This window comes from Pinus tabuliformis, chromosome 4_2 (genome assembly GCF_031772625.1).
Source record: "Pinus tabuliformis cultivar Carrire ecotype Pingquan chromosome 4_2, CPIR1, whole genome shotgun sequence".
In the NCBI taxonomy this organism is placed as follows: domain Eukaryota; kingdom Viridiplantae; phylum Streptophyta; class Pinopsida; order Pinales; family Pinaceae; genus Pinus; species Pinus tabuliformis.
This window is the reverse complement of record NC_142304.1, coordinates 1,072,546,809-1,072,558,881: the sequence shown is the minus strand read 5'-3', so window position 1 is coordinate 1,072,558,881 and position 12,073 is coordinate 1,072,546,809. Positions and strand designations below refer to the sequence as shown.

At 41.0% G+C, this 12,073-nt stretch overlaps 1 protein-coding gene across 1 annotated transcript in view; it reads left to right on the top strand.

The window, feature by feature from the left end:
- The window catches only part of LOC149173358 (uncharacterized), a 49,980-nt gene extending 38,840 nt beyond the window's left edge, over positions 1–11,140 (top strand). The window contains exon 4 of the mRNA XM_089426670.1: positions 11,082–11,140. Within this exon, the coding sequence (XP_089282796.1) occupies positions 11,082–11,140 (59 nt within the window). The remainder of the gene's footprint in view (positions 1–11,081) is intronic.
- The last annotated feature ends 933 nt before the right edge of the window (positions 11,141–12,073 follow it).

Genomic DNA, 12,073 nt, shown 5'->3' with positions numbered 1-12,073 from the left:
TCTTCTGCCTTAGTCCTTCTATCAAAAGCTTTCTTTATTTTTTCTTGTAAAACTTGAACTCTGCTATAAACTTGATCTCTAGTTTGCTACAAACATATTATCTGGTTGATCCTTCTTTGCATTTCATTTGGTTCAGCTTGACTTTCTTGAAGAAGCTTCATGACAGGAACCCCTAGTGATGAAGGAAATTTGGCTTCTAATCCATAAACTAACTCATATGGGCTGACCCCAATTGATCTCTTGGTTGTTAGTCTATCTGCCCATAAAGCATTCACAAGCTTCTTATGCCAATTCTTCTTATTTTCTTCCAACACTTTCTTTATGATGTTTACAAGACTTTTGTTTGATGATTCTGCTAAACCATTTCCTTGGGGATAGTATGCAGTAGAATGGCCCAAGGTAATGTGGAACTTGTGGCAGAAATTTACCATTTTCTTAGATCTGAAAGCAGCTGCATTATCTGTTATTATCTTATCAGGACAACCAAATTGAGCAAGGATATTGGTCTCAAGGAACTGAAAGATAGTGGAATCATTTGCTTGTCTGCATGGAACAACTTCAATCCATTTAGTAAAGTAATCTGTAGCTGTTAGAATCCATCTATGTTGGCCTGAAGATGAGGGATGAATTTCCCCAATGAAGTCCAAGACCCATTGTTGAAAAGGTCTCTCTGTTGCAATAGGCCTTAAAGGAAGTGGTAGTAACTTTCTCTTTCCCTCAAACACTTGGCATTTATGACATGAAGTGGTAAATTTCTTGACATCAGAGAAAACAGTGGGCCAATAGTAACCAACCCTCAGTATCTTATCCACAGTGGACTTCCAATACAAGTGTCCACCACAGTCACCTGCATGAAATTCTCTGGTGACATTGTTAGTCTCATTCTCAATCAAGCAGTTTAACAGTATACCCTCATGGTTTTTCCAAAGCAAATTACCATCCATCACACAAAATCTTGAAGCTTTCATTTTTAGGAACCTACATTTAGTTCTGGACAATCCTGGGGGAGCACACAGGTTTTGTAACACATAACAGATATCAGAATACCATGGTGATTGCTCAAAGGCTACATTGATCTTTGGAGTCGACAGCTCTGGTTCATTGTCCAACTGGTTTATGTCTAAGGCTTGGAAGTTTGTTTCTGTCATTAATTTGGCCAAACCTTGCCCTTTTATCAGTTTTGTAGGTTTTATCTCAATATCAAATTCCAAGATGTTGGCAATCCATTTTCCTCTTCTGCCCTCCAAGTTTTCTTGAGTGAGTATGTCTTCCACAATGGGACTTGGCACATAAGCTATAACATGGGAATAAAGGATGTAAATCCTGAAGTCTTTAATGGCCTTGACCAAAGCATAAGCTTGTTTCTCCATGATCTGATATTTCAGAGGTGCATCTCTAAGAGCTCTACTAAAGAAAGCAATGGGTTTCTCATTTCCTTGGTCATCTTTCTGTAATAGAACAGCGGCAATAGTATGCTGAGAGGCAAAAGAGAAAATGATAAATTCTCTATCAAATTGAGGATTCGTTAAGACCGGGGTTTGGGTGAGGGCCAATTTTATACCTTCAAAGGCTTGATTTGCTTCTACTGTCCATTTCACCTTTGAATCCTTCTTTAGCATGTTGTTTAGTAATCTGATTAGTTCTGCTAAATTTTGGATAAACCTTCTTAAGAAATTGATCTTCCCTAAGAAAGCTTGCAATTCTTTGATGTTTCTTGGGTGGGGCATTTGTAAGATAGCTTGTATCCTATCTGGGTCAATTCTTATGCCATCCTTTGAAATGATATGCCCTAAGAGCTTACCTTCTTCTAAACCAAATAGAGACTTCTTGGGATTCAAGGAAATTCCATATTTCCTACATGTTAAGAAGATCTGTCTCAAGTGATTCAAGTGTTCTCGGTCAGATTTTGAGAAAGGTGTGAGGTCATCCAAATAAACAACAAGAAAGTCATGAATCTCTTTGGCAAAAGCAATATCCATTGCTCTTTGGAATGTTGCCCCTGCATTTTTCAATCCGAAAGGCATTTTTACATATTTGAAAGTTCCCCATGGGGTTGTGAATGCAGTTTTGTCTTGATCATCAGGGTGCACTAGGATTTGATTGAAGCCTGAGAATCCATCAAGTAATGAGATCCTTGAGGCTTCTACCACTCTTTAGAGAATGTGATCCATCTTAGGTAAGGGATAGTTGTCTTTGAGGGACACTTGGTTTAGATTTCTAAGATCAACACAAAGTCTTATCTCACCAATTTTATTTCTTGTAGGTACCAAATTTGAAATCCAATCAGAAAACCTGATTGGTGCTATGATGCCAGCTTTAAACATTTTTTGCAGCTCTTTTTCAATTGAAGGGAGAAGCATGGGATTGATCCTTCTCAATTTCTGTTTGAATGGCTTTTGATCAGGCTTGAGAGGGATAGTATGCTGGATAACAGAGGTGTCATAGGATTTTAAATCCTCATAACCCCATGCAAAGACATCCTGAAACTCTTTGAAGAGGTCAATGTATTTAGGTTTTTGATCAGGAGGTAAGGATGCAGACAATTTTATTATTTTGGGCTTCTCAATAGTTCCAATGTTGCATTCCTCAACGGCAGCATTAAGGGGCTGCATTTTTGGTTTTCTAGGTATATCATTTGAGTCAAAGATGTCCTCTAATGGAGTTAGGCCTGTTGGAAGAAAATTGTCTTTCAGCTCTATGATTTCAGCCTCTGTAACAACTATTTTTTCACAACTGGTTTGTTGAATTTCTTGTATGTTGTCTTTGTTAAAAAATGTTGGATGTAGCATTTGGTTAGCTGTTTTGGGTGATATTGGCTTGTTTTTCTGTTCATTCAGTATTTGTGATTGACTTGCTCCCTCAGTGTCAATATTTAGCCCTACAAATTCTTGTTGTAAGGTCAAGAAGTTGTTTATTTGTATATCATCCTCAAATACTTGCCAATCTTTAACATTGTTTGGGACAGAAGGTCTATGTTTTACCTCAGCTGTAAAACAATGGCTTGGTTCAAAGGGTAGTTTACAGGTACTTGCAAGTGTGGCCAAACTATGAGCATGAAGGTTATGGGTTCTAGAGATTTTAGTGATTTGAAATTCAGTGAAGGAGTTTAGTATTTCAGCAGCAGCAGACCTATAAGATCTCAATCGTTTGTCATTAATGACAAAATTCCCCTTTACTTGTTGGATAATCAAGTCTGAATCTCCCATGATTGAAACCTTTGTGGCTTGTAGGGATCTTACTAGTTTGAGGCCTAGTAAAAGGGCTTCATATTCTGCCATGTTATTAGTGCATCTGAAATTTAGCCTATAGGCACGACCTTTTGCATGATTGTTCTGCTTGTTATGTATCCAAACTCCAGCTCCTGCCCCTAATTTGTTGACCGACCCATCAAATTCAAGGAACCATAGGATCTCTTGTTCTAGGGGAGACTTGATAGTTTCTCTGTGATTTGGGATTGTGAGTTGAAGTTCCGGTTTTTCATTTAGTTTGTCTTTTAGGACGGTCTCATCATTTGATTGGATCAGCTTGATTTCTAGAGTAGCAGCTTGTTCATTAATGTCCTGATCTTGTTTGAGTGTCTTGGATTCATCATCATTTGTAGGACCTGAATTATCATTGAAGAGAATATATGAATCTATATCAGAATGGACAGCATATATGGGGAAATTTTGAGGTTTTTCTTCACTGCTGACCATGTATTTCATGAGTGTCTCTCTGTATAGTCTCTTTGGTTGCCCAAAGACAGAGATGGTAGCATATGACATGTCTAACTGCAGGGAACCTTGAAGTTTAGCCCCCCATGATCTAGATAACAACATTCCATACTTGGGTGGGATATCAGCAACTACAACATCCATCAGGATTGTCTTATTGGGGTATTGGACAAGTGACACACAAAGATCTTTGATCAGACCTAAACACTTAACTTGGCTGGAGTCAAATGAGAATAGGTCCTTATAGGGTCTTGTAATGTCCAGATTTAATCTTTCCATGAATGATTTGGGCATTAGGTTGTGAGAAGCACCAGAGTCAAACATTGCATTGTGTAATAGCTTATCTTGAACATGCAGGCTGACATAAAAAGGTAAAATTCCTGCAACTGCTGTCTTTCCATCAACCTCTAGGCCAAAAAGTAGTTCTGGGGTATCATCCAACACATTAACATCATCTTTATTGTGGTTGAGTTGAAGGGATTTTCTGATTTGTTGTTTGTATATGTTGTGTTTGGCCAATTCTGAAAGAGGAATGGCTATCTTCAATTTTCCAATTTCAGCCTCTAAGTCAAAAGGTTTATCAGGTTGGGTTTTGGTAGTTTGGTTAATAGCCCTTTCCTTTTCAATGGAATCCTTAATGCTTTCCTCCTGATTTTCTTTTTGATCTTGGGGCTTATCCTTTTTACTTGTTTTTTGAGAAATGTTGCTTGGGTTGTGTTGGAAAGGTGTTGTATCTACTAGCTACTGTTTTGAGGGGGATGTTTCAGTTACTTCCTCAACTGTTACCTCATCTGTAATTGGACCAGTTTTATCACTTGGTTCTGTGACAATAGTTATCTTAGGCGGTGAGATATCCTTTGTTTTGTCAGGTTGTGTCACATTTATTGTTCTACTCCTCAATTTATATTGCTTGTGGACTTCGTAAACCGCTGTGTCATATCCTTGTTTGAAATCAAATGACTCGCCTGATCTGGTTTGGAATTGCTTGATGTCATCATCTTTATGATCTTCTTGTGTTAAAAAGACTTGATTTTCACCATCCAAACCCATTAGATTAATGTGAGGGTCTTCATTGGGTTCATTTGATGTAGAAGCCTCAGCATAATTCTCTTGGAAAGGAGGTCTGACATGTTGGTCAGGATCAGTCCTTCCAACATTGGGGTTTTGAGTTTTTCTAAAATTTTGGTTTCTTACATTGCTTGTTTTCCCTTCCCATGATGAATTTCTTTCTATGGTTTCCACTCTGTCCCCAAGTCTATCCATACCTTTGATGATTGCATCTAACTTCTGCTCAAATGCTGAGGGTTCTTCTTTAAATGTAGTTCTTCTTTCAGTTCTTGCCCTATTTCTTTTGGCAATCAAATTTGCTTCTACACTTACTGCTATGTCTTGCATGTCTGCCAAAGTAGCAGGGGCTCTTTCTCTCAACTGATATGCCATATCAGCATCAAATCCATCAGGGAACTTGATTAATGCTAGATCAGGTGGTGGTCTGAGGTTTTGAGGAATGACACTATAGACAACATTGAATCTAGTGCAATAGTCCGAGACAGTTTCCTGTGGACCCCTCTTTATGGTGTCATATTCAGATAGAATGTGCAGAGGGTCCTTTTTCTTCTCCCATCTGTTTAGGAAGGACTGATAAAGGGCAGCTGAATTAGCTATAGAATTTGCAGCCAGTGCTCTGAACCATGTTCTCACTTCACCTGTGAGACTTTGCACAAAAATTTTCATCCTTACATCATCATCATCTATCTCATAGTTTTCAAAGTAGTCTTGCATTTTCTTAGTGTGATGTAAGGCAGTGTATGTACTGGTTCCATCAAAGTAAGTTATTTTACCCTGGTAATCCTGAGGCATAGCCCCAGGATTATTAGGTAGCTGAAGGGGTGCATAACGATTTGCCATATTTGGTGGGATGAGTGGGACAACTGGAACAACAGGAACAACAATGGCAGTTTGGGTGTTAGGCGTTGCCAATATATTTTGTGAAGTGGATGATGAAGAAGGGGAGGAATGAGTGGTATGGAGGTGAATAGTAGGTTTAACAGGGGTGGGGATAAAACTATGCTGGACTGCCTCAGGGCTGGATTCAGGAGACTGCTCCCATTCCTCTTGGATTTTGTGAATTTTATGGATCAAATTAGGGTTATCAAAAACAGGAGGAGGATTTGGGTCAGGATTTGACCTAGTGTGCCTTGTTTTCCTTTTAGGAGCCAACTTCTGAACTTCTTTTTGGTATTTTTAGGATATTTTTAGAACTGTTTCAAGGGACTGCTCAAGCTTTTAGAACCACTGTCTATGGACAGACAATAGTTGAAACATATGCTGTCCCCAGCGGAGTCGCCAATTATGTTAACTCCCAGGTTGTTCCCTTTGACTCCCAAGGGAATACGGCCAGGGTAACCACTAACCAATCTTTGGATTACAGTTTCTAGCCCAACTGTAATCAGAGAGGGCTCTCTCTTTAAGGTTTGTCTCTGTTTAGGGAAGATTTTAGGCTAGTTATGAATTCAGGGTTTGTTTTTATGTTTTGGTTGAGGGATGTCTTCTGTACCTAAGGTGGAAAACTTCAGATAGTTCTAGTCCATTGGGCAATGGAGTCTGTGGCTACAGGTTGTCTGCGATATTAAGTTGAGTTGCTGAAACTGCAGGGCCATTCAAATATATCATGGAACAAATCTGAAATTGTGATTATGAGGTGTGTTTAACCAGTGAAAAGCAGTTAAGAATTTTCCACTAAGCCGGGGGTGTAAGAAAGAGATATATTGCGCAGGATCATACTTGAATTCCTGAAACAACAATCACTGTGAAAGATATAGTGTGAAGGTGCAGCAATTAAGAATTACACCTTTATTACTATAACTGAAGAAAAACATTTATAATAGCTTAGATTGAGTTCAGGGTAATCTATGATTAAATCCTAGAACTATTCTTTTTCCTTGCCATTAACTGTGAAACACAGAGCATGAATGATATATGAAAAGATAAAAAAAACACATAACGAAAGTTTGAAGAAGACTTATTGTGCCATGAAGTACGCAGGAATCCTGTAACTTTCAGCAAAACACCATATTGACTCAGATAACGCAGAGCTTTTGAAATTCCATCAGCCTTTGTATTAATATTCTGGAAATTTACAGCATAAGAAGCTCTAGAAGAGAAATCAACAACAACCCCTGCAAGCTTGTGCAAGGGGGAATATATACAAATGGTCATACAAAATATCTGAAGCGTTGAGTCATCTGAGAAATAAATATGTTCACCAACTTGTACAGAACAGTAGATAAGAAAGTTATTATAGCTTTGAATACAAAATAAATGCTCTTCAATTCTGTCAGAAGACTTTTTTGACCTTTGAGGCCACTGAGTCGGTTTGAACGATCTTTTATAAATGCTGAATGCCGTGTCTTTGTGGCTCTGTCCTCCTGTAGCTTTTCGGCCCTGTCACCTGTGACTGTCAGTGCTGCTTTGTTGGCCGAGTAGATTGGCTGAGTTGGCTCAGCCCTTTCTTTTCCTTGCATGCTAATTTTATCATTTTTTCCTGTGCATGAGAACTTATATTTTTTGATGAAAAATTTGGTGAATGGCTTTTTGTCTATAATATCATCTGTATCGTCTTAGTCCACCATTCCTATGTGGGAAATTGATGTCTCAGAATTGCCTCTAAGGTCTCATCTGCCTCTGTGTATTTATAGAAATTTGGAGGCACTTCAAACAAATGCTTGATCTCATCCATAATAAAAAATAAGTTCTCTACCCTGTTGTAGAGACTTTGTCCTGTTGCTGGTCCTGTTTCTTCTGAAGTGCTGGGCCTTTCAGTGATCTGATTAGTAGCAAATGTATTGACCCTCTTGGCATAATTTTCATGGGAAAGTAGCCTACCTGCACTGTTCAGTAAGCCAGGAAGCCCTCTGTTTTGCAATGCCACAAATTTGTCCATAAATCTGTTTACCTCTGTCTGCATGTCCTGGGTCCTTCTTTCCAATGTCTGTACCAGGCTTTTTAGTGTTAGGACCCTTTTTATTAGCAAAATGGTCTCGGTCCTGTTTGAAATTCCCATTGTTTCCAGCTGAGCACTTGTTCTGTTATTAAGCACATTAATCATTCTATTGGCAACCTCAGGCATATTGCCTAGAGATGCCCTTGCTCTCTGGATTTCCTTGTGTGCTTTTCCTATGAGCTCCATCTGCTCATGAATAGTCTCAATGTATTGCCATTGATCAGTGATTGATTGGCCAATGTTGGCCCACAGGACTGTCTTGAGCTCAGCTATCACTTTGTCAAGGGTGAGCTCCTTCTCCGGCTCCTTTATCCTCTCTTTGAGAGCCTTTATCTCTCTCCCTTTCTTAGCAACACTTTGTTTTGATTTATCATATTTTTCATTCAACTTGACTAAATTCTCCCTGACCTCCTTTAATTCTGTCATTTGGGCTTCCAAGGCTTGGTTTTCATTTCTCAGCTTCTGCATGTCCAGGCTTGGAGCCTGCTCTGTTGTTGGCGCTGGTGCTGATGTAGAAGGCGCTGCCTGTTCTATCTGCTGAGTGGGAGGAGTAGTAGTTTGAGGAGGCTCCTCAAGGTTAATTATTTCTAGAGGAGGCTGAGATGTTTGACCTCCTTCCTTCTGCTGTAATGCTGCTTGCAGTGCAGCCTCTGATTCTCCCAATTTTTCTTGTGTTTGGATCAGTTGTTTGTATAAAGATACTAGCATAGCTGTTGCATCTTGGTCATGTCTCAGCTGGGCAACTTCTTCTGTTTGTGGGTGAATGGTTGCTGGGACTTTTACGATTTTCCTTAGTGCTTCCATATCTGCATCCCTCAATTTCAACAGTGCTTGAATGGCTTTGGTGTCCTTGGGATCATGCCCAAGCTCTATGATTATCTCCTCTAAGGCCTTGATTCTGTTATCTTTTGCTTGAGAGGATGCTCTTTCCAACTCAAGTTGGGCAGCTGTATTATTTAGGCTGTTCTCCAGCCTGTAATTCACCAATGTCTTATCTGCTAAGGAGGCATACACCATCTCACCCGTTTGCTTATGTAATTCAATCTGATCCATCGGGTGGATGTCCTTGGCAAGGACCTCAAGATTGGTCCTTAAGTAGTCTGCAGGGGACTGTGGCTGCAACGTGGTTGGCATGAAGTGGCTCATGATCATTTTTCCCTCGTGTACATCGTATGTAGACATCAACCTTTGTGGTTAGTAGGAACCATTTTAAACAAATGATTATAGAGTTGTATCTTGAGTGGCTCATTCCTCCTTTTGATATCAATGAATTGCTGTTTGATGCCTGCTTCAGCTTCCCTTTGGTGGCTTGAGGAGCTGACTTCTCCTTCCACTGTCCTCTCTTGTCCCTGCTGGAAGGAACTTGCAGATGCTTCCATACTAGGTGGGCCCATGCCCAAAGATTGCCCTATTGGAATTTCTTCCTCAGAAAGGGGGTTCATTCTGTGTCTTTTCTCCCCTTGAGTTGTTGATGTTGTGAGGGGAGTCTCTCTATCCCTCTTTCTACTTATATCTTCTTTTTGTGGGGTTTGGAGGACTGAGGCCTCCACTGTTGTCTCCTGCCTAGGAGGTAGAGTGTCCTGAGCTTGCTGCCCGGTGGATATTGGGGCCTGTGGTGCTTGCTCTTGTTGCACTGGCTGTTCCTTTTCTTGCTGCCCCCCTTGTTGCTGTTGTACCTGTTGTTGTTGCTCTTCCTGCTGCTGTACCTCCTCATGAGGTGGCTGCTCTGGCTCCATCTCCTTTTCTTTGCCTTTGCTAGTAGCTTGAGCAGTAGATTTGGCTGCTTGTTGATGTGCTGTGGAAGATGAGGCAGCTGCTCCCACTTGAGTGCCCGAAAGAGCAAATACCTGTGCACAAAGCTCTAAGTCAGCCATCTTTTGGATGTTTTTAACTGCTCTTTGATTTAATTCTTCTTGTGTGGCAGCCTCCTCTAAGGTTCCTCTCCTCCACTTTATTTGATTTGCATATTTTTCTATGTGAGGCAACCTTACATGGCCATAATTGGATAGCCTATATTTGACCCTTCTTAGGCTTATGAAGTGATTTGGGTCATATGGTTTCCAAAGGAAACTGGTTTGCAGGCCAAGGGATTCTAACATTCTATCTGCCTCTTGCCAGCCTTCCTCCCTTTTGTTGTAAATGAAGTGGCCTAATTGGTTTCTTACTTTGAGCTGTGCTTTCTTGCCTTTGCCTGAAAAATGTAGCACATCAGCATTCCCAAATTGCCTGAAGTATTCAAGGGCAAACAATCTCATAGGCACATATTTGGGTAATCTGTATGGGGGCAACTCACACCCATATATTCTGATGACTGTGTGGTTTTGGTAATAATACCAATCCCCAATGCTGTATACCTTAGATAGCTGAAGAACTCTCTGCATCTCATCAGTTAGTCTTGGAGGAGGTGAGCTCATAAGCAGAGACATGGCTGGGTGGATGAATAGGTCTATAAATTCACAATAAGTGTATGGAGAATGAGATCTGCAGTGGAAGGCAGAGGACCAATAAACCACTGACCTTGGATTGCCTTGTGCATCCACTCTTTTCATAGCAAAATGAAATTTCTCATGTTGATAATACAAAATTAAGTGGTAGATGTAGGAGGTGTATCTGAACACCCTTTCTCTTGCCAAATTCATCAATTGCTCATGTATTTTGTCCGATATGTAGGTGGCATAGTCATAGCAGATTGGGGCCTTGCCAGGGGAAAACATGAGCATCATCACCAGCACAGTTTCATCAACAAATTCAATTGAATTATAGCCCAGAATGGGACTAATCATGTCTACAAGGTCTCTGCCCAATTGGTTGAGGTATACATGCAAAATGGGAGGGTACATCACAGTGTCAGAGTCAATGTACAATTGATTCAGCTTGGTGACCTGAGCATCTGTCAATTTAGCTCCTTACTTTATCAGATCAATCAGTGATAAAGGAACCAATTTCTTCTCAGTATGGAAGTGCAGCATCTCTCTGATGGCTTCAGGGGTGATATAGAAGACAACTGAACCTAAAGGATCAATCACAGCCCTCTGGGTGGCATCATAACAGTCAGCGCATAGGTGGATTAGGTCAGGAAACTGGTTGACCTGAGGGAGCTTGAAGATAGGGAGAAAAGAGTCCCAAATACCCAATACATCTGTTCCACTCTCATGTTTTATCTTTAATTCGTTTAGGAGGTGAATGTGGTACTTGTTGTGCATCAGCATTTCTTCTGATATCTGATAATCCAGGTCTGCCAATGGTTTCCATTCCAATTCTCTCTGAGGGGCATTTAATGGAGCGATGTTCAAGGCTACAGGAGCTGCTGGTGCATCCATGGTTACTTTAGGATTCTGTTTGTATGAACTGGTGTTACTGTGCAGAGCAACACAAAGGAGTGTTTCTTGGAAAGAGAGGTGACTTACTGAGGAAGAGAGGATAAAATGGCAATGGCAGCAATTGAAATACTGCACAAAGCACTGATAGGGCAAATGCTTAGCCTTAAAAACTCTTTTCACGGTTAATTGGTGCAGCTTGGGTTCTCAGTTCACGAATACGCGAAATAACTGTATGTTCTTGTGAAAATTTTGGCAAACAAGGCTCTGTAGGCGAATGTCGACTTTACAACTGAAAATAGAGGCTAGCCACAGGGAATTTACCGGTGAACTGTGTGTTTTTTCACTCTTTAAGCTATTCTTTGGACAATGCAGGATAAAACCAGGCGCAGAGGTAAATTTGATAAATACCTGGTGAATTGCTTGGCAAAGTTTGCAAATGCAGGTGGATTTGGCGCGGAAACGGTCCTCGGGTTGAATTCGGCAGGTTGGCGACAGTTTTGACGTAAAATGCATGCAGGGGGAGCAACAATCGTTTTTGCAAAAAGTGAGAAAAACACGGTTTTTTGGCCAAAATATGGATTTTTTGGAACATTGGCGCTTTTTTTGGATGACGTCAGCATGACGTCATCAGGTGGGGTCAAGGTCGGATGACGTCAGCGTGACATCATCAAGTGACGTGGCAGCTTGTGAGTGGTCCATGGGGATGATGAGGTGGTGGGCAGATCAGAGCAATGGCGGACGGAGGCGCTGACGCGGCGATGATATAGCAGTGACGTGGTAATGACGTTGGCATAGCAGGTTAACGGAAACCGGAAACGGTAAGCGGTTTGATATCGCACCGCCTTATATACGGAAGCAGGATTGTCAGAGGGCGCTCCGATGCGATTTGGGGGTGACGCGTGGCAGAGGCCTGACGTCACCCTCTGACAAATTTCGGAAGGTAAGTTACGGACGTCGGAGCCGGTCCGATATGCATGAGAGCCGTCGGATTAAAAAGGCCAGATCCGACGGTTGACAGATCGTCAAGGTGCCAGGTG